The sequence below is a fragment of the Brienomyrus brachyistius genome, chromosome 4, assembly GCF_023856365.1.
Source record: "Brienomyrus brachyistius isolate T26 chromosome 4, BBRACH_0.4, whole genome shotgun sequence".
Classification (NCBI taxonomy): Eukaryota; Metazoa; Chordata; class Actinopteri; order Osteoglossiformes; family Mormyridae; genus Brienomyrus; species Brienomyrus brachyistius.
The window spans coordinates 11,990,451-12,014,531 of NC_064536.1; the positions used below are offsets into that span (position 1 = coordinate 11,990,451).

General features: G+C 40.8%; 1 protein-coding gene across 1 annotated transcript in view; it reads left to right on the plus strand.

The window, feature by feature from the left end:
• Positions 1-24,081, plus strand: part of sntg1 (syntrophin, gamma 1) — a 159,581-nt gene that overhangs the window by 107,995 nt on the left and 27,505 nt on the right. Inside the window, 12 exon segments of the mRNA XM_049010264.1 lie at positions 334-390; positions 3,480-3,537; positions 3,621-3,664; positions 3,879-3,920; positions 10,710-10,754; positions 10,756-10,813; positions 11,380-11,461; positions 13,363-13,494; positions 15,913-15,952; positions 15,954-16,043; positions 17,496-17,534; positions 23,924-24,040. Coding sequence (XP_048866221.1) covers positions 334-390; positions 3,480-3,537; positions 3,621-3,664; positions 3,879-3,920; positions 10,710-10,754; positions 10,756-10,813; positions 11,380-11,461; positions 13,363-13,494; positions 15,913-15,952; positions 15,954-16,043; positions 17,496-17,534; positions 23,924-24,040 — 804 coding nt within the window.

The following is a 24,081-nucleotide window of genomic DNA, read 5'->3' on the forward strand; positions in this document are numbered from 1 at the left end:
ATGACAGTAGCTTAATGTGGGGAGATGATAGGAGTTACTGCTTCACTCATCCATCCGGCCGCATTTTGAAGCCCTTTCCCGAGGTGTGCTTCTGTAATTTCTAGTAAACATGTCACTCATGCCCGTGTCCAAATTTACCTAACAGAACATTTTAGATGTTTTCAAAAAAGAGAAATAAAAAATCTAAAACCACCGCCATTGCCTTTTCAGTGTGAGCACTTCAGGACAACTGTCCGTTTTATGTTTGTGTCTCTCTTGTCCAGATTAAACATAATTTTAATATATTTATTTGTATTTGGTAATGCTTATTAATTCATTCGTATTTTCTTCCAGGAAAGAACAGTGACAATCAGAAGACAGACAATTGGAGGATTTGGCTTAAGTATTAAGGTGGATCTTGCTGTAAAACATTGCACTCTTTACATGAAGAGTTTTCATATGAAGAGTTTAATTTCCCCTCTTCATCAAAGCTCTCTGACCTTTCCCATTCTTCTTGACATCACGTACTTGTGTCCGTGTGCCAAAAGGCTTTCATTCCCCTCCTCATGATCCGTCTTGAGTGTTTTGAGGTGGAGATAGATTGGGATACATGATCCTGAGTATCCTCTCATTTGCGCTTTCATTAATCACATGTTCCACCCCCCCCACCCCCCCATCTGTCAGCGCTCTGTCGCTCTCAGCCTTCAGTGGGATGCAAAAGATGCATTTGCACGCAAAGCAGCCCCTAGAAACATCGCATGCCCCTGCTCTCGTGAGACTGTGTCCTAAACCTGATTTAGAGACCCCTTAAATGGAGAATTTGAATATATGGTTAAAGAAGCAAAGGTTTTCACAGAACTAATATTAGCATGAGGACAGCTGTAGCATCTAGGGGTCAAAAGTCATTTTGTGAAAGATGCACACACAAACATGAATGAATAAATGAATGAATTTGAAAAAAAAGAAAATGGCAAATGTGGTCTCAGAGGTGCATAAGGGTATAAGAGAGTGTGATACAAATGCAAGTATAAGTGGTTTATTGAGCGATGCATGAGGAGACTAAGAAAACTGAGGGAACCAGGATGACACCACGGGAGACAAAATTTAAAAAGTAATCCTTTGGTAATAAATCTTGTTATCCACTTGTATATTGCATGGTGGTTTGCAAACAACTGAAATTATTAAATTAAATAAATCTTGCTTAGTTCGATTTTCTGATGAGCTGTAGCAAATGCCTAACCAGGACAGTTTATTTAGAGATTAATAAATGTCCACAGGGGTGGTGTAGTGGTTAGCACTGCTGCCTCACACGCCTGAAACCCGGGTTCGAGTTGCTGCTGTGATTCAGTGTCTGGAGTTGGCATGTGTCCCCCTATGTTCTTCAGGGGGTTTTTGCCAAGTACTCTGGTCTCCACCTACAGTCCAAAAAACCTATTATGGTGTTTATGGCTCCTGCGTTGTTTCCTGCCTTGTCCCCAGGATAGGCTCCGGACTCCCCCATGACCCTGCATAGGACAGAAAATGGATGGATGTAAAAAGTCCACTTTACGATTCAAACCGTGGTCCCCATATCCCAAGGTTGTTCAAAGCGCGGTCCTCAAGTTTCCCAGCACTGTTGATTTTTTGGCCCTCCATTACCTGTGAGACAGGTGTGACGCTTCTGTGGCCAATCAGAATCAGGAATTATTGAACTGAATACCTGGGAGAACGAAAAACACGGCCTGGATTTGGAATCGAGGTCCAGATTTGAAAAGCCCTGGTATTTCCTATTAGAAGCTACCAGGCAGGCTGGATTGCATGATGAATGCCACCGAGGATCTTTCTGGCAGTTTCAGTATCATCTGGATGGCACCCTGGCTACTGGCAGATGTTGCCACTGTCTGGCTGCCTACTGCGGAGCTGACTGGTAATATTATTGTCTGGGTGGCTGGCTAGCAGGTCACTGGTGTTGGTGGGACTGTCTGCTCGCCTCCGGTGTCTCTCTTCCCACTCCCACTCCTTCAAAGGGTGATCCACCAGCCAGACTGGCCTAGATACTATGCAGAGAAAGGTTTTCCATAAACCTTAGTGGAGTATCAGCCACAAACTATAGTGGGAGCTTCTTTCCACCTCATTAGATTCCCATTGAACTGTATCAATGTTCATCTCCACCTACTCTAACACAGGTGGTGAGGTAGGTTGCTCTCCTGCACACTGGTATTAATCACAGCTCCGGAGTATGTCTTAAGGCGGAACAGGAACTGCCATTTTAAAACTGTACAGCCAGTGATTATCTATTGCTACAGATATGGCATCTGTTAGACCCCTTTGCAGTATGGCAGTCCTCAATCCCAAGGGGAGGTGATGTTGAATGGAATATGGAGGGGAATGCAGGTGGCACCCCATTTAATTTTTTATTTTTTTATAAATGGGCAGAATGTAACTAAATCAAGGATATTTAGCTCATTGATGAGTCTTAAGAGCTTCCATGAAAGATCACTTACCTTGCAAATGAGTTTAGAATTGGAGAACGGTTGAGGTTTCCATTGATTCAAGTGCCACACAGAGTTGGGTAATTCAAGTCCAGAGAGTAAAAGTCCAGACCGGGTGCCACAGTATTTTTTGTGTGTACCTCAGGCTGGGATAATAATCCATCCATCCATCCATCCATTTTCCAAACCGCTTATCCTACTGGGTCGCGGGGGATCTGGAGCCTATCCCGGAAGCAATGGGCACGAGGCAGGGAACAACCCAGGATGGGGGGCCAGCCCATCGCAGGGCACACTCACACACCATTCACTCTCACATGCACATCTATGGGCAATTTAGCAACTCCAATTAGCCTCAGCATGTCTTTGGACTGTGGGGGGAAACCGGAGTACCCGGAGGAAACCCCACGACGACACGGGGAGAACATGCAAACTCCACACACATGTAACCCAGGCAGAGACTCGAACCCGGGTCGCCAAGGTGTGAGGCAACAGTGCTAACCACTGCACCACCATGCCGCCACCTGGGATAATAATAATAATAATTATTATTATTATTGTTATTATTATTGTTATTATTTGTTACATTATAAATAACATACCTCTGTCCTGTGATAATATTCTTGCTTACCCTGTCTTCACTAAAATAAATGAGTAAATTCAAATTTATAAATTGAAGTGTGTTTCCTTGGAATGAAAGATTAAAATATCTGAAGTCTTGTGTGCTAGTTCTGTGATTCCCTAGGGACCATGTACTGTCAGTACAGTATTATCTTCAGTGTGGTGTCTTTACTTCTTTACTGTTCAAATAATTGATTATTCTATCCAGAAATGATGGTTTCTGTATTTAGCTCCCAAAATACACAGATTTATCAGTCCAGTTAAATAACTATTTCATTTCAGCTATAGTTATTTACAGAGAGCATGCTCAGGGATTTAGTTTTTCTAGTATCTGTTTAATTATTTTAAGAGTTCTGGAGCACCATTGGCACCATTGATATAAATTACATGCCTTTTGCCTCCCTCCTCTAGGGCGGCGCCGAGCACAATATCCCAGTGGTGATATCCAAAATTTCCAAAGAGCAAAAAGGTCAGCATTGTGCCTTTTCATCATCTTCTTCTTCTTCACTTTGGGGGTTTGCCACGTCTCATATTTTGGTGATCTTCCTGCAGCTGAGTTGTCCGGATTGCTGTTTATTGGTGATGGTATCCTTCAGGTGAGCACCTGGTGGTCTTATTGTATAACTGCAATGTCAGTGACGTCACATTTCACATTTATCAAAACATCTGAAGCTACGTCTAACATTAGAGGATCAATCCTTATTTATTGTTGTATGCTGCTGCAGTATAATATAATATAAAATAATATAATATACATTATAAAATTAATGACACATATTGCTTGTTTTTTATTTGTCAATTTTTTTTTAGATAAATGGAATAAATGTGAGAAGTTACCGCCATGAAGAAGTGGTAAGTTGGTTTTCATTTCAGTTCACACCTTTGACTTGAGATGCATTTTGAACAAATCAATAAGCAAACCTATGAAGTCAGCTGTTTAATCGAAAGAAATTATCCTCAGTAAATACTAATTAAGAGACCTTTGTTGAAAAAGGTTTCTCATTATTGCAAGGCAGAGCTGCTGATAAATTTGGGGAAAATGCAATATTGTGTCTTTCGTATCTAGAATTAGGTGGAGCATTTTTTTCCACATTTAATGGGGTTTCATAATGCAATCAATGTTTGCTTTTGCAATTAAGATAAAACAAACATCTAAATCGTATATAAAATTGTACATAACATTTGAACAGCACCTGCAGAGAAATTAAGCAACAGCGAAATTGTGTATGTTAAAGTCTGGTTGGTGGAAGTGCATCATTTTATTTTAGATTTTCTTGAACAAGCTGTCTGACGTTAAAAATAACAGACTTTTCCCTTGACTTCAATGTTTCTAGATAATCATGGCATTTAAAAATAATTGGCATGAATGCAGTTAATTAGCCAGTAGCATTTCTGTTGCAAAGTCAAATTTTATTAAGCACTTGATCCAAAAGCTGCCCCTAGCATATGCTATACATATGCAGTAATCCTAACTGCAAAACTTTAGGTTGTTAAAACGACAGACACATAATATATAACATGCCTAATGCTTGTTATTAATGCTGCTTAGATACCCGTTAATGCATCTCAGTGTAGAAATGCTGACCTTCCTCTGTAAGTAAGGCTTAAACACATTTAATGAAACAGTATATCAAATGATACACAGCGTCCAGTTTATAAGCATTAGCCATGCAAATATCAAACAAGATTGGCCTGTATCCATTCAGTCTCGGTGGGCTTTTAGAACTTCTGTATGCTGATTGTTTGTGTTGGCGCTCCCTCTGAGGTGACAGTCTGTTCAGAGGAAGAATGTGGTGCAAGGACTGGATATTTGAGACGTCAAAAAATTGAGGATTTCCCAGTATCAAAATCAGTACATCAGTAAATCAACTTGGTAGGCAGATTGATGTGCCCCTTTGTCATCCCTAGTGCATGTAACTGCTGTCATGTTCTGTTAAATACATGAGAGAACCATTATAATACTACATTGTTTAAATTGTTTAGATATCTGAATTTGGGGAGTGGCATGGTGGTGCAGTGGTTTGCACTGTTGCATCATACCTCTGAGACCAGGGTTCAAGTCTCTGCCGTGGATCCGTGTGTGGAGTTTGCATGTTGTCATCGTGGGGACTCCTCCGGGTTCTCCAGCCCCCACAGTCCAAAAACATACTGAGGTTAATTGGAGCTACCAAATTGCCCATAGGTGTGTGTCTGTGAGTGAATGTGCCCTGTGATGGGTTGGTGCCCCATCCTGGGTTGTTCCCTGCCTTGTGCCCGTAGCCTCCAGGATTGGATTTCATTACATTGAAATTCAAAACAATTTAATTTCTAATTTGCAAATCACATGATTTGATATGAGCACTCTGGAAAATGTATTGTATTACAGTATTACTGTAATATTGTTTTTCTTGATATTGCTACAAATTGCTACTTAAAAAGAAAAAAAAAAATAGAACAAATAGTGTATCAATAGCTCTCAAATTATCTCGCCTTTAAATTTAGGCCATTTTTAAAAACAAAAATAATGCATGATCATGCCTTTGATTCTATATTCGGTAAAATTTGCCAGGTTGCTGAATATAAGCTTGCTTGTTTGCATGTGGATATAATGAATGAGGCTCAGCTTATTACATTGGCATCTGGCTGATAAAGGTGCCTTTCATATTCAAAGGATGCTGATTAAGAAAAAAGGAAAAAAAAAATTTTTTCACCCACACTGAAATGGGCAATTAATTGCAGGTCTACCCCTCCATGCACAGCACCCATGCCAGTCCAGGTGGGATCAGAACTTGCAGAATTTCTTCTCCTGATGTGCATGCTGTCAACCACCCACTTATTTTGGCTCCACCGGCTGTATCGGGTAACGCTTGGAATGGGAATGCCGTCAGCTTGCTTCCACTACCAGCTCAGTAGGTGCCCAGCTGACTGAAAAACGTCTCTCCAGAGCGACGAGACGGAAAGGAATCCAGATACCGAACAGAACTCAAGCCAATTCCTTTTCTCTGAGTCTCTCCCCATAGACAGATAATGGGCTGTGGCAGGAATCAAACCAGGCACCCCATCGTAGCATATGTGAAAAGGGCAGTGCCGACGTTTACCACCACTCAGATCACGCATTCCTGTGGGGTCCCTCTGATCTGGGGGCCCTTGATTGGCCACAAACAGTCACTGCAGTAGCTATTAAATAATCGCATTCCTTATTTACAAGGTGCCGTTCACATGCATGTCCCGCTAACCATCTAGTTAGCTAGGATCTCCTCACTCTGCTCACTAGCTATTTATTTATTTTTTGGTGAGGGGGGGGGGGGGGGGGGGGGGGTAACATTTTCAGTGGGGCTGCAGAAACAATAAATTTTCCCCAAGAAAAGGGAAGCCCTATGACATAAGTTGACATCTTTCCATGAATGAAACTGCAATGCTGATTGGATACCGCTCTCCTGTTCTCCGTTCATTGATGTCAGTCATGGAGTTGCATGACTGTCACATGATATTGAAGGCAATGCTTGTTTAATGACGTTGTTCCAGACAGGCTGAGAAACAGATTAGTTGTATAAGAATGAAAGACTGGTTCTTCATTGGTGCACTTTATCCGTCATTACCATTTATATTCCAAGAGAGAACCTGAGCTTGCAATTTAATTTACTTTAGATGTAAATAAAATGTTATTAAGCATCCCCTAACATCATTCTGTTTTATAAGGTCAATAAATTGAGACAGATGCTTGAGGACAGGTTTAAAGTGCTGGATTTAGATCAGCATTGGGTGCGATTGAGCTTCATTTGGAGTCTGAGGCTAAGCTCTTCTTACCAATAACTTGGTAATTACCCATGAATCCCTGTTTTTCATAGCTTGTCAATTATGGAATAGATTCCCTAATAAAATTATCCAGTCAACTGCATTCAGTAAAGCGTAAATGCTCATTGCATGCACAGCATTATGGATTCAGAAACTGCAGGAAATATTACAAAGATTAGATATGAATTTCGAGTATAATAGTACTTAAGCAGATGATGACTTTGCTACAAAGATGCAGGGTTTGAAGTTTATGTCTGGCCTGAAATCTTTGTGTTCAGATTCATCTTGTGGTCATGTGGGTAATCCTCATGTTACAACAAAAAACATTCAGGTGAATTGGTGACAGAATATTTAAATGTTCGTGTCAGTAACACAGTTATCTCATTTGATGACGGATAATGTCAAACTTAGTTGAGTGATTTTGGGTAAGTTTTTAAGGTTATCAAATATCATTACATGTATGTTGCAAGCAACACGCAATTGTGGCATGATGTCAAGAGTGGGTATGATGTACACAGCGGCGGTTCTGCCACGCTAGTGCCCTGGGCGAAATCTGAGCCAGCTGTTCAGATGTGCAGGCGTGCTTATCAACTGGTGCCCTGTGGCGCCCCTTGAACGATCATGCCTGGGGCAACTGCCCATCCTGCCCTTGCTGGGATCCACCCACAAGTTTTCGACACATTCGGTGTGGTTATAAACAAGGGGCAACCCCAATTCCCCCAAGCCCAGGGGCAGGTCCTGCTTGTGGGTTATAAATTGAATCTGTGCCTTTTTATACCTGTATGTATGAGAATCCCTTCTCCATTTTTAATGCATGACAGTTCCACTGCCCAAGGATGAATTGTTATCAACTGATACAGTCTATATTGCAGTATTTAACATTGAATATATCTCTTTAGATTCCGTAAAAGTGTCAATATTCTGAGCATATTTTTCACCATTAAAGTCTCCTGTTTTTGAAGTGGTGAGTACACTATGCATGCAAACACAGACACTGTCCCATACAGCTCCTTGTATAATTTCTGAAATAGTAAATGAATATTTCAGTATTGCAGCCACATAAAAGCCAGAAGGAAGATGTGATTCACAACCTCTAATGACATTAAGAAATGGATGATTATTAGTATTGTGAGGTAATGACCAGTGTTGTTCAGCACTAATAGGAAAGGTTTTTACCGTATCTCCCTGACTGATCTGTAACCTAGTTAATGTCTTGTACAATTAAGTTATAATAGTGTGTGTGTGTGTGTGTGTGTGTGTGCGTGCGTGTGTGTGTGCGTGTGTGTGTGCATATATATGTTCACGCATCTACATGGTGTTGATGAGTGTTCATTAATTTCTAGCTAATTGTTCTGCACCACACAGAAAACAGCCAGGAAAGTATTTACCATGTACCAGCCTCTTTGTCAGCTGAATATGCTGAACACTGTTTGCTAAATGAGATTAACACTGTGAGAAATGTTTACCAGTCAGATCCGCTTCCAGGTGTAAACCATCCCAGCCTTTGTGTGACATTGTGGGGATGTATATGTAACCCTCTTGGTTGAGGTGGGGGGAATTCTATTTCCTTATTGCTTTAGGGGAACACAGTCAGCTCAAAATCATCAAAGAAAAAATATATTGCATTAATTTTTCTCTTTTTATATGTTATATCCTTTCATACCCTTGGGGTAGTGTGTGAGTCTCTGGGCTGGGACTCTCTGCTTGTGATTGAAAGGTTACCTGTTCATATCTTCATATTCCGTGGCTGACAGTGTGATGTCACCGTTGGGCTCCTGAGGAAAGCCTTTAACCCCCTAATGCCAGGGGCACTGCACGCCAGCTGACCCTCTGCAGTGACCCCCGGCCCCCCAAGGTCGCTCTCACCTGTATAAGTACCTGTGTGTCTCATCGAGAACAAGACGGGATGAACAAAAACACAATTTTCCCGCAGGGATCATGAAATTGTTGTCACTATTGTGCTGTAGTTGAGTTCATTCACTGTCGCATATTTATGAGAAATGAATAAAAAATAAGGATTCTTTAACAGTGTACAGTCTGTGAAGGTGTGCCCCCTCTCTTGATCTTAAGTGAGATGAGGGTGGTTGTACACTGGACAGCATCGGTCACTGTGCATTGCTAGGAAATCCATTCTAGCTGTAATGTTGTTGGGAAACAGCACATGCTAAGTCATATAATGGGGAGTCAGTATAATATATCTAATATGTATATATGTATATACACAGACAACACACAAACCAAGCTTTGTACACCACAGGTTTTTGCCTCTTCTCCATTGATTTCATAAACTGCTATTTTTTTATTCTTGTTCAGCATCGGAAAGTTGAATGAACAACTACAAATGAGAATATAAGTCAAATAAAGTGTTTCCTTTATAACATGGAAAGATTATGTAACAATGTGTCTGACATCCTATTAACTGGTTGGGTGGTGATGGCACAGTCACATTCTAGGCTGCCCTTTAACATTAAATGCACTAGCTAACTGTCCTCAAATGTTCTCTGCTGTTATGACTGTTAGAGGAGGTTACTTTGATGAATCAAAGATGTGACATTTTCTTGCTCATAAAGGCACTGAAATGGTGAACATATCGTAAAATTATTTGTTATGAAAGGATTTTGAGTGTATTTTTAGTAAATGCTAAGTGAATAATATGCAAATATAGAAAATCTCAGCGTGTGCAAAACCAACTGGTAGTTTATATACAATATATAATGCATATATACGATATTTACATTATATATACGATACATACATTATATATATATTATATATATTATGGAGAGTCAGCTCGTAATGTTATTGCAAGTTAAGATTCGCTAAAATACAGCTGAGTGTATATGCTCATTTTTATGGAAAATTTGCAGGGGAAATCCACAAATAATTAAACGCTGCGAGACTATCAAAGGTAAACGTATAATTTGCCAAGATATTAATCATACCTCGCTTCCCATTTATATCATACAGGAGTGATTATTTACGTTTAACCTCAGCAAAAGAAGCGTTTAAAGGATAACGATCTATTTGTTCAACTATGTAACAGAGGTAGCTAGTGCTTGTTAAAGATGTTTAGCATAATGCCAAGCATACTAATTACATGGGGCATTGTATCTCAACACCCTTTCAAGATCAAGTACTTCATGGGGCCAACAATGTCCAGCTCTGTGCTGACTGTTATGCTTTGAGATGCATTGAACATTTCCCTGGAGTGTGGATCACATGTGCATATAAATGAGCTTTAGAAGGACCATTCAAATTGTATTAGCATATAAGCGCAGAGGAACTGGGGCTATGCTTAATTCATCCGTAATCGCTATCAGTGTAAGGGCTGAGACAGGAATGAAGGCATTCAAGTCAGCATAAGTAAATTATGAAACTGAGGAGCACTGATAGAAGATGTGAACTTTGGTGTTTTGGCATAAGTATATTAGCTCGTCACCGGCCGAGGAATGTGGACATTTGTGCAATCGGACAAATATACCAACTCGTTACTTTTGCAGACAATTCCGTGATTTATAAACGGCTGTTCAAGCGCTGCTGTGTACGGGGCAGGTCTGATATTTGAAAAATGACTTCCCCGCTTTTCAAATATTTGAAAGTATGTGACTTCCCCTCGCGTCGCTGTTAAAAGGGCATTTCACAATTGTCCACGTAGGTCCCCTAGTGTCTAGTAGATGGGTATCCAAAGAAGGGACAGGCACTTTGTATTTTCATAAATCGCAAAAGGATTGCCAGTTACCCCCTGGTTGACACATTGATGGTTTTTCAGAGGGAATGTTGAATGTAATAGTGGAAAAGTGGAAATCAAAGCATATTTAATGTTAATACGCCATGTACTCCCCTCCTTTTGATGTATTTTGTTTCAAGGTTCAGGTCTTGAGAAACGCTGGGGAGGAAGTGACGTTGACCGTCCTCCTTCTTGAAGAAGACTCCAGCCTTCCTGAAACTGCCACTCTGTGAAGATTGCACATGTACGTTACTGGACAACACATGTGCTCGTCAGCTAACGCTAGCAGGCAGTTAGCATGCGGTTACGATGCTATGATAAGAGCACAGAGAATGAAACAGTGTAAACTTCAGGAAACATATAAGGATCGCGGTCCACAGCCATGCTAACCGAAGTTTTATTTTGTTCGCTTTTGTTTTACTGCAGCCGACATAGCAGCAAGCAGTATTTGCCATGAAACGAAAAGTTCTGATTGCTTCTGTGATCATTAATGAAATTAACAGAATTTACTGTACTGAAATATGCGTTCAGAGTTATTAAGTTTGGGATCTACCTCTACTGAATTACTTGTCTTGTTGCTTGCAAATCATGCAAAATGTCAAAAAGCAGATATAAAAGAGAAATATGTTGAGGACCCTCAATTACTAAACAAAAGTCAAGTATAGTTTCATTCTGAACCAATGCACTTAACATAATGGTGATAACTGGGGGAAGGGGGGGGTGGCGGCAATTGAATGGCATTTATTGAATGAAGATTACAGAACAGATGGTTATTTGACTGTGGACTGTGACTGTTCTTGCCTCCTGTAGGTTTACCCAGTGACCAGAGCAGTGGGACGTCGTCGCCCCTGTGTGACAGCGGCTTGCACTTAAACTATCATCCCAACAACACGGGTACTTTTTAATGCGTCACACATTTACAGCATAACCAGCCTATGACTTCTAGAGTGAATTAATATTCATTATTGATTTGTTAAGCATTTCTGAATATGGAAGGCATGATCTATAGTAGCGCCACACAAATTTCCAGCAACAGCTCTCTGCAATTGCCCCCCCCCCCCCCCCCCCCCATATTCTCATGCATTTTAACCATTTCACTGCAAAAAAACTTAAAACAAGACAAACTTAAGGAAGCTTAAGAAGGATAATTCAGTTCCCATTACATACGGCGCTGATTTTTAGCCCCTTTTCACTGCATTTATCAGAAGAAAGTCTTCTCTAATAAGCTAAATTGTGCATCTTATTGCATTATACAGTGTCCAACAGGTGCAATGGGGAACTCATCGACTGACCGTGTGCAGTGATGCTCCTCTTTTACCAGACGCTAAAATAAGATGCATGTAGTTTACTTTGGCGCATCTATAAAACTGGGCCAAAAACTGAAACTGCTGCAGTTTTACATTATTAGCATGATACTGCATAGAATATGTAAGATGAAGTCAAGGTAAATTACAGTAGATTGTTAAACATCTGATGTGGTCGGGAAAATATGCAGAGCATGAATTTGCCCTGATTGTACTTTAAACTTAAAAAATATTTATTTATGTATTAATATGTGTATCTTTCTACCAGAACAGCATTGAATATTTAGAGAAAATACGCAGAGGGAAAATAATAAATCAGGCTTGTTTGACAGTTATTGCGTGAACAGACAAAAAAACGTTCATCGTTTTGGGGCAGACCTTGCAGGGCAGTTCATCGTTTTGGGGCAGACCTTGCAGGGCAGTTCATCGTTTTGGGGCAGACCTTGCAGGGCAGTTCATCGTTTTGGGGCAGACCTTGCAGGGCAGTTCATCGTTTTGGGGCAGACCTTGCAGGGCAGTTCATCGTTTTTGGGGCAGACCTTGCCCTTTTCGGCCATGTCCAGTCAATGTTAGCCTGATCCGTGCGCGGAACTCTGAGTAAGCCCCCCCTGCCCCCCCGCCAAGGACCCTGACTCACTCTGATAATGATAGCAGAAGTGTGGGATTTGGGGCAGCTCATACTGCTGCATTGTCTGTCCTTTTTCACATGACAGAAGCCTGCTGAAGCAGACAGACAGACGGATAGATGGATGGATGGATGGATGGATGGATGGATGGATGGATGGATGGATGGATGGGCGGACAGGTGGACGAACGGACAGACAGATGGACAGACAGATAAATACACGGACAGATGGATGTGCAGACAGACAGATAGATAAATGGATGGATGGATGGGTGGACAGGTGGAACGAACGGACAGACAGATGGACAGACAGATAAATACATGGACAGATGGATGTGCAGACAGACAGATAGATACATGGAAGGATGGATGGATGGATGGGCGGACAGTTGGACGAATGGACAGACAGATGGACAGACAGATAAATACATGGACAGATGGATGTGCAGACAGCTGGACAGATGGATGGATGGATGGATGGATGGATCACTGATGTTTCATTAATCCAAAAGGATATTGCTGGTTTACATTAGCACAGCAAACACATTCAGGTAAATAATAAATGACAATAAGCACTAGCAGTGCAAAGAATGTCAGAGGAAGTATCCAAATGACTCCACTACATTGTGTTACATTACATTCAATGACAATAAAAATTGCAGGTTGTATCACAGGTAAGATTCAGAGCTAGAACTAGGACTAAGAGTTATGTTAATACGTGCTAATTACGGATGTGATAAGTGTTTTTGTAGTTGATATTCCAGGTGAGGGTCACAGAGGCATTTTTATAGTTGTAGTTATAAATAATCAAATTTGAAGGGATAGACTTAAGTGTTGAAGGGCTGACGCTTGCCCTACCTTCCAGGACACGTTGTCCTGCTCGTCTTGGCCGACGTCCCCAGGGCTGCGGTGGAGAAGCGGTGGGTGGATCTGCGGCTGATTCCCCCTGCTACACTCACGCCTGTCCCAGTACATCCCGGGCTCCGACGTCTGCAGGTGAGCGTGCAGGGGCTTTGGGTTTGGCAGATGAAAATACTTATGAAAATGAGTTGCCTGTGCTTTCGGCTAACTGTACAGTGCGAGAAACAAATGGGATTGTTCAGCAGCTAAATGCGAGGCTCCACCGATAGAGATGTGACTCGGGCCTATTCAGTTTCGTTGGCATGGTAGTCACAGAAATCTCACAGAGACTCACAAAGATGCACAAATACAATTCTAATTGTAATATGAATAGTGTCAGCAGCTGTTCATTTTCCTGTCACAGTGAACCATCTGCCAATACGTCTGGAGAGATTTTAGCCCAGTCTGAGAAAGCATTTTGAAAGGTTTAAAAAGTCTGTTAAACAACACTTGTGAAGCTTCAGATTGTGAGGTAAAATGTAATGTAGAAAACAGAAATAGTGGGAAAATATACCTTTTTGCGTATCAAATATATTGATTCTTGTCTTGTTAAATTCTCTTTGAAATTCAGCAGTGCTTTGCTGAGTTATAAATATAAAAAAAATTAATACATACTTGAAGTGAAAACATGTTTACTGCTAAGAGCACTAGTAAGACAACATTTATTTCATTGATATATTTTTTTATTACAACTATACTCTTCTGCTTCAACATCATGATTTCTGAGTTGTTTTTTTTTTTGCTCTAGAATCACTTTTATCAGATGTCTGGTTTTCTTCTGCAGCCCAAAGACATTTTTTTGAGTTTTTTTGTTGCTCTTGCTAAATTGCTCACAATGTTTGTAGCTGTCTACCCATGACCTCTCCTCTCCTCTGTGATGTGTGAGATAAGCTCCACCCTCAAAAATGAATAAGTCATTGGAAGATGGGCGGCTTCCTCTCTAAATTTCATAAGATTTGAATGGGTTTAATGCACTAAACAGTAAATGGTAAACAGGAAAACCAAATCATAATCGGTTTCAGAAATCAATGGAAAGTGCTGACGATTAACTACCAGAGTACAACGAGAGGCCAGTTTACAATAAAATTTGTGAAGCAATGTTTCATAGATTAAGCAGTATTCTATCCATGTTCCATAATTGCTTATCCAGTTTTATGGCGAGTGGTGACCTTGGAGCATATCCAAGGAAACACAGGGGCAGGGTAGGAGACCCCATAGACAAGACCATGTCTATCAATGGGTGAATGCAGATGCACATCCATCCATCCATCCATCCATTTTCCAAACCGCTTATCCTACTGGGTCGCGGGGGGTCCGGAGCCTATCCTGGAAGCAATGGACACGAGGCAGGGAACAACCCAGGATGGGGGGCCAGCCCATCGCAGGGCACACTCACACACCATTCACTCACACATGTACACCTACAGGCAATTTAGCAAGTCCAATCAGCCTCAGCATGTTTTTGGACTATGGGGGGGAAACCGGAGTACCCGGAGGAGAAACCCCACGACGACATGGGGAGAACATGCAAACTCCACACACATGTGACCCAGGCGGAGACTCGAACCCGGGTCCCAGAGGTGTGAGGCAACAGTGCTGACCACTGCACCACCATGCCGCCCCGCAGAGGCACATCCTATGGGCAATTTATAAATTCTGGTTCACCTTGCAGCCAAAACAACTGCAGTATGTGGCTCAGCAGGTGCAGGCCCTGTGCTTATGAGCCTGAGTTTGCTGGTTCAAATCCCAGGGTTGGGTGGAGTGATTTCATTGTTGGGCCCCTGAGCGAGGCCATTAACCCCAAATGCTTGAAGTATCATCTCATCGAGTCTTCTCAAAACAAAAGTGTGTACAGTATCTTTGGATAAAAGTACGTGATAACTAAACGTGCAACATGCTTAGTTAGTTTTAGGGAATTTTTGAGTTCTCTGACCAAAGACACGGTAATCTCACAAACATAAAAATATTATAGCAACCCATCCACTCCCCAGGGCTTAAGAAGACCCAGAATATGTCTGTTTATGTGCTGTCTGCGACACCCCAGACTTTAGTTAAACAGTAGATGCCAGCTTATTGCTGCTTACCAAACCAGGGATGCACATAACAAGCTGCATTCTGCCCTTTCAAAGATATTGATAAATATATTAGACACAGCACGACTGTCTTTTGCAATTTAATTTTGCCCTCAGCATCTATCTATTAAAACCAAAATGAAATCCATGTATTACATTATTCTGAACATGTGAGCATAAATTCTAAATGCCGTTATGCTTTTCAGACCAAAATAGTTACCATTTTATTAGAAATGGTCATCTATTGTAACGAGTAGGAGAATTAATTAAAAGACCAATCGGAATATGGCTTTCGAAAATGCCAAGCGGCATGAGATCGGCTTTTTGCAGGGCTTCATTCATTCGACGTGCATTCGGTGTATTTTAATGGCTGTTGCATTCCGTCCTGAAACTGCCTCAAGACTTTCTTTACCCGCAGTACTGCATTGTCCTCTTCCCTTAGAAAAAACGCCTTTCAAGTCATCGCGGTGGACGGGGTCTGCCAGTGGTGTGATCCAGTTCCCCTCCGCCGACGACTGTTTAGACTGGCTTCAAGCAATAGCAGCTAATATATCTGCTCTCACAAAGCACAATGTATGTATAAAAAGCACGATCCTCTTCTCCCCATCCGTAAGCCTCCTTATGTAATGTGCTTATAATCTGTGCTTCAGAATGTGCCACTTAATCCAGATACGAGTAGCCAGGAAGTTCTGCATATATTTTATGAGAGTGATATTAAAACCTGCATTATAAACAAGAGGCAGAGAAAGTGTGTCGGTGTCATGAATATAAAATGTCCTGGTGGAAATATTGTCGTTACCATTGTCTTTTTAAACACGATTTCCTTAATAAATACAAGCTTCCTCATATATACAGACAAAAACACAAGGCAGAGATTGAATTTTATGGCTGAGTTACTTTGATAAATGGGGACTCATATATTACTAATATATCCCAAAAAATGTTATAATATTAAACTACTGCTAGTGAACATTGCAACTGTGATGATGGTATTTGGTGTGAAGCTGTTAGAACAAGACGCTCTAAACATGTGTGGGCTGGGTTCCAGTTATTTAACTGGATGATTTCAACACGATAACAAGCAAACAGAACAAAGCATATTTCACTCTATAAATGTTCTATCATTTACAGGCTACATAATTCACAGGTACAGAACAGTATCTTTGCTAGTCCATAAGAAACACATTAGTAAATCTGCTTAATTAATTACAAGCTCCTATTAATCAAGCTTGACAAGCTATCAGCTGCCACTTAATATAAGCTTAATAAAATTGTAGCATATAGTAATAAAACTGCAGCATATATACTGTGGCATTGCAGGCTCATATTAGTGGATCTTGATATGCTATTTGCTGACACTAAAAATAAGTTTAACAAATTTGCACCATATAAAGGGAATTTGACAAATATAAAACCATAAGATTACTGACAACCAGTCAAAGGAAACATTTAAAGCCATTGACTTGGTTAGGAAATGTGTATTTCCTCAGGAAGAGGAAAACAATTTGACACAAGCAAATTAACAGCAACACAATTAAAACAACAAGAATTTCTTCTATTCTTTAAAAAGTTACTGGATACCATGTTGGATTACTTTATATAAACTGCTTCAGTTCCCAAACCTCTCAGGGGACATTCATTCTATATGTCAAATTTTACAACTAGCTCAATTGATTGATTGATTGATTTCATTTAACTTCAAGTCAAGTCAAGTCATGCCGGCGAAACACAAATACACAGTGGAATGAGACGTACGTTCCCCCTGAACCACGGTGCAACATAGGGTGCCTTTCAAGTCATCGCGACATAGGGGGGCTGTACAGTATGTGCACCATTACAAGGGTAAAGTGCAGATTAACACACACAGTGCACATGACACGATAGGAGGGCAGAAACACGGTATATACATGAATAGAGTGCAATAATATAGCAGTAGGAATGTCGCAGGTATTGATTAGTGGTCGAATCATTCCTATTGTTTATCATTCTATTGTTGCTGAATAACAAAAATGTCTTTTCTGACAGGTGAAGAAGATCAACAGGAATTTCCCTGTAAATCAGCAGGTAAGAAGCAGACAGTAATGAGGCATAAATACCACACAAAGCATTATTTTAGGCCAGCGCTAGTCTTCCGTATCTTTTACAAATATCTACTGACTGTATATGTACATAAATCCATTATAAAAACCTTTGCAGTAAGTAAAATCTACTAAATTTGATGACGACTGTAATAATTGCCAGCTGCATGCATGTATGACAGTCCCTGTGAAATAAATAAACGACGTTTCCTCTCAGTCTGTTCAGCTGGAACAGCAGGGTAATTGTATTGAATAATGGCAGTTAACTTCTCCTGCCTTGCTATTCCTTAATATAAGTTCAAGAGCAGCCACATACCTTATCCATTAGCCTGTAATGCACTCAGGAATTAAATCCAGCAAACCCAGGAAATCTTAGCTTGCTGCCAGTTCCGCTTTCCCCCACTAGCATCCAAATAGTAAATGGCAGAAGCAATAAATTTTATTTAAAATAAAGGCACATATTATTCCTGAACCGTGTCAGTTAATCAAAGCTGTGGACATTAGCCAGATCCTGCTAATGGAATGCTGTCCTTTCAGTCCTAGCAGTAATTCTGATTTACAGGTTTTACCCATTGGTGCCATACTGTAGCATGTGCTAGGTTTACTGGTGTGGCTCTTCCATTACTGACCTTAATTTTTTGGGCATCCTGTACTATTTAATATGGAAATCATTCCTGTGTAATGTACAACAGTGACCATCACTCACCCTGCCATTCAGGTATAATCAATATGCTCTCAGTTTAATATGTGGGCATTGAAGACAAATGAGCTGTGGGTTTTAATTAGCATAAAAGCTCCCAAATTTAAAGTCAAGCCACACACATGTGTACTGTAAGTATGTGTGTGTGTGTGTGGGGGGGGGGGGGGGGGTTGCATGAATCACATTTGAGGACCAAATTGTCCCCAAAGTGCGATAAAACCTGAAACTTCCTTACTTTAGGGGACACTTCTTCAGGTCCCCATTTAGATAAGCTCAGTTTTATAAAAAACAAATCCATGAATTCAATAAAAAAAGTAAAAATGCCAAAAGTCTTGTGCTTTGGTTGGTTGCTTATGGTTAAGGTTAGGGCTGGGTAGGGGTTAAGGGTGTCGTGACTGGGATTAGGGTTTTTCCCATAGAAATGAATGGACGGTCCCCAGTTAGATAGGAAGACCAAGTTGTGCGTGTGTGTGTCTGTGGTCCAGGTATATCATTACATTGTGGGGACCAAATGTCCCTACAATATGAAAAAAACATGTTATTTTGACATTGTGGGGAGCAGACCAAAAACACCAAATTAACTACATCAAAATAATCTGTGTTGGTGAAACCAGCAACAAATGGCCATCCTGATTTTCCCAAGTTCGGGGCAGAGTGAACTCTGGAAAATCATAACGGGCAATAAGAGGTGTGAAACCAAAGCATCTCATTACCATAAACACACTATTTGGTAAATGAATCTCTGGAGACCCTCCCCCCCCTCCCCCCCTGCCACATCATCTAATATTTAGAAATGGGACCAAGTCACTCCGTGACAAGTGCAAGTCAAATCTCGAGTCAAAATAACGCAAGTCTGAGTCAAGTCCAAGTTCCATCTTATTTGTAGAGTCGAGTCACAAGTCATCTAATCCGTGACTTGAATCTGAGTCAAGCAGCGAGGCATGTGACTCGAGTCCCTACTTCTAATATGTCAGTATTTGATCTTAGGAAGCTAAGACTGTCTGACGACTGTCTGACGACTGTCTGACGACTGTCTGACGACTGTCTGACGACTGTCTGATGACTGTCTGACGACTGACTGGATGTGCCAGAAGCACATTCAGAGAATTCTCCATATGCAAACAAATATATATTTTTAAATAATTGAGTAAAATTAAAACAAAGAAGCTAATTCTTGCCATGGTACTGGAACTTGATACCTTGCAGCCTCAGAATAAGAACAAGCAATCTTTCCTGAATGATTCTAGAGGTATTTAAAAATCGTTTGGACGAAAAACACAGGATTTACAATCGCCGTATAAAATGTGCATGTTAACCTACAACCAAGCTGCTGAAGCAGAAGAAAAACGTTCTCAGTTGGAATGATGTGGGGTCTGGGATGGTGCTTAATACTACTGATTCACACCACTGGAACCATGGCTCTACTCACTTCTATGCATATGTGACCCGTCGCCACGAAATGAGTCTTAAGTCGCACTGGTACAGAACTGTGTACAGAACCAGTGTACAGAACTGTACCAGAACTGTAGAACTGCACCCACAAAACTCGTTTCGTGGTGATGGGTCACATATGGTGTTTGTATGTTTTCCCTGAGATACTGTCGATTTTCCACATACCCTGGTTTCCCCGTACAGTTTGCTGGAATGGTGTGACCCTGCTTTGGGCAAGTTGGGAGTCCATAATAACATCAGATCTTCAATGAGCATGAGACTCCCACAGGCCAAAAGTGTACAACTGATAAGCACTTCGACAAAACATTGCAGTTTTAATATCCAAGGTCCGCAGACTTTTACAACAAAGACGCATATTTGATCAACATGATCAAAAAAGGCAAGGAAAAAAAAATAGTTGTATGACCAAATGTATCTTTTGTTATAATTTAAAGGTCAGAACAGATCATATCACCTTTGGTTAAATTCTGGTTTCAAGAACTTTCTACAGGATTCACAGCATTTTCCGCAGTAAATAATGTGAATACTGTCATTTGCTACCAAAAAAAAAAATAATAATTGAAATTGCCTATGTTGATGGGAGGCTTTTATGTATGATTAATGAAGATCATTAAAAACCCGGACATGAAATAAAACATTCATTATGTATGCACTTCTTCTTGGGAGCACACATCAAAATAATCAACTTGTATGGGAAGTGACTGTATGTCAGAGATAATACACTCAATGATTTTATCAAAACTCCTCTGTAGTATAACACTGTCAGATGTTCCAAACTGATGCAATCACCCTGGCTTCTTGGCTAAGTAAGAGTTCTCAAGATGTTCTGACCTTTCTGGGCCTTGTGCTGAATATCTTAAAAACCATTGTCACATTTATCAAATATAAGGCTATTGACGACTCCTAGCAATTAACGTCTGCTCACATAAGTACTGTAAAGCGATGCTAGACATGCTGTAATTCTCTCTCATGCCTGAGTTTGAATGCAGCGTTTATCATTTTACGCCGTTCATTTAATTCATCATTAATCAAAAGATTCCGAAAAGCCTTAAGAAATCTATTGTGCTTGAACAGTGCATGATTTCTCTTATACACCATGCCATATATATTCAAGTGTGCTGTCTTGCCGTCTTTCGGCCACGTAAAATGAGACGTGTTGTGCAGCAATGTGCCGACTTGCATGTTCATCAGCTGCAGAAAATTATCGTAAGTCACACGCGGCTTTAATTTTGGTTTTAACTTCTCTTTCTCAAAGTTGAAAAGCTCTTTATTGGCTGATATATGATTGATTTTCAACCAAGGCACGAGTAGACATTAGAAATTCAGAATCCTGAAATTCATAATCACGGTTGCACAGCATATCATGCTTGTGATATGCACATGCGCAATTATCACATTGCATTTGGTGGCGCGGTTTTGCGACTGAAACACAATTTGCAGTAACACCGGCAAGTTATTTCACACACACTGTTGGTAGATAAAGTTCTATTTGGCTGTAGTTTATTGGTAACACTTTACTTGAGGGGACACAAATAATGTAGTATTATGCTATTACTTATGTATCAAATAACCACAAAGTGTTAGTTACAAACTGACATCATGTTTGTGCATCATTTGTGCATACGAACTGTCATACATCTTTTATCTTAAGCAAGTACTATATCTATTACTACTGTATATCTCTTAATTCTGTGAACCTTTATGAATTACTGAAGGAAGTGCTGTAGGAATAAATAATGAATAACATGTAAAATACTGATCTCATGTTTATTCATCATTGATGAATTGCGACGCATCATTTATCTCAGACAGTTACTTTATTTGTTACTATATCTCTTTATTCTGTAAACCTTTATGAAGTACTGAAGGAACTGCTAAGGAACTATTGAAGGAGCAAATGATTAATAACACAAGTGAAATGCTGTTGTCATGTTTATTCATCATTAATGAATTATGACACATCTTTCATCTTAAGCAACAGCAATGTTCATGATTAGTTCGTGATTTGTACTTCAGTAGTAACTGAGTTATTACTAAGTATTTATTCCCCCACAAGTATAACCAATTTAGTTCAGGTAGTATCGTCTCAGTTTTGTATTTTATAAATATTGCAGTACTACTTGCGGATATTTCACATATCACGATGTGATATTGTGCATCCCTGTTCATGATGATTTTGGTGAAGGTGTGATTACATGCTGTGCTGGAATCTCTTTCAGACCGAAAACTTAAGCACTGGCATCGGCACACAGTTTTGTGATGATGTTGAACCAGCATTTCTGAATATCTTTACCTTTCTGGCCGAACCCATGAACGCTGCTCTGAGACCTAGCAGAAACTGAGGTCCATCCAAGTATCTGTCACTGCCGCTGAGCTGTGCAGTGACCTGAAACTTCGACTTCGCTTCAGCATTCACCTCTTCACTGGGGTATTCACCTTCTTTCTCTCCTTGGACTGGTAGGCTGAGAATGGGAGGTCCGTTCCACCAGAGCTGGCTCTCAATCAGATTAAGTACAGTTTAGCCTCTTGTTAGGAGGTCAGCAGATGGCAAAGTGACAGTGCAACTTGGTCTGACAAGGACCGAATTTCTATTACATTTCTAGTAACAAATGGTTGTCATGGCTGAGCCAAACTGTAAATCCAGTGCACGCCTACTGTATAATATTGTAGCCTGTTGAGATTTTAATCCTATTCTTCAGCTTCCCCATATAATTCCCCAGTCTTTCACAAATAAAAACTTTCATCAGCTCTTACCTAGTTATCTCCTTTAGTGCAGTGACTCAGGAGTTTGATTCTACCGGGCTTGCATAAACATCACCATCGTCTACCTGCGCTTGCACTGCATTATACTCTCATTGTAGTCGCATTTCCTAGCCTAACAAGGTCTGTTCCTGCAACAGTTTGATCTGCATTTTTGTCTGGCGCCATCTTTTTTTCTTGGCTGGTATAACTGCACTAGACTGAGCACCGCCAATGTCAGTCTCAGATAAGGTGGCAAATCTAAATCCCAGCTGCATCCTCTCCTTTTAAAAAGGCCGTTTCAAGCTTATGGTCAAATATACGAATCCTAGCTTCCTGGCTTGCACAGCAACACCATAGCACAGCACTAATCCGAGCATCTGTGCCTACACCGTGTAGTAGATGGTGCTTTGAAGGCTGCTTCCCCGTCTGCTCTTCCCGGGCAAACAGCATAGTGAGATCAGAAATGGACATTTCTGTCTCTTTCTCATCTCCCGATTACTTATTTGTACATCTATTGCAAGATTGTGAAACCTTGAAACCGTTTCTCGCTGCCCCTATAGCTATGCAGAAGTTCAAGCCTGTTACGTCGCTACGGCAACTCGACTTGGTGGCATCGTTTTTTCTTTTTCTGTTTCACAATCCTTTCAGACACAATCTACCAATAAGCTGAATTTTCTACTCCTTCGCTTCCTTTTGAATCTGTTCTCCAGGAATCCTCAGTCCTCTGGCTCACACTTGTGAGTCTTCTCTTGCGCTTCGGAGTGTCTCACTCGGGCAACAACGTGACCTTTACAGTGCTGAGATTCGTGGGCCGTGCAGAAATCGGGGGCCAAACCTGTACGGGTCTCTTACCTCAGCACTGAAAACCCCAGGATCTCCAACGGCTTTTTGTAAATTAAGTCCCTCCAGCCTCCATTCAACAGGCATCCTCTGCCTTAGCTGTCTTGTATGCTTTTGTATTATCAAAGCGCTGCGGCTGTAACAATGCTGGAAACAATGACGTCTGTGTTTTCAGACGAGTCTGAGGGTGTCACATCACCTTGTTAACACACTGCCTGACGCCATTGTCAGTGCTTTGGATTTTTTTGGCAGCTGTGTGTGCAAAGCGATGCAGGAATCATATGGAGCCGGATGAGATGATGAATGCCACCATGTCCAACTGTCTGACACTGTCATAATAAATTACAAATATAAATTTCATATGCATCACACAGCTGCCTCAATGCTGTCTCTTTCGCCTTCTTAAATCATCCCTTCTGCTTAAATCATTTGACTGTTCCCCCCCCCCCCCCCTTGGAATTATGCCCCCTTGGAATTATGGGATTTGTAGTTATAATCGTATATCATCATGCATTGTTGTATATTGTGTTATATATTGACCAATATACTGCTGATCAGTTTGTGTTATTACCAGTATCACAAAGGATATATGAGTTTTTAACAATGAAAGTCACAGCTGGCTGTACTGCTCTGTCTGACAGATCATCTACATGGGCTGGGTGGAGGAGAAAGAGCAGGACTGCGTTCAGGACCGAATGTACACCCCCAAGTTCCTGGCTCTGCGTGGCTCCTCCCTCTTCAAGTTCTCTGCACCACCTGTGAGTTTCCTGTCCCATTTCGGCAGCTCCAGGGATCTCCT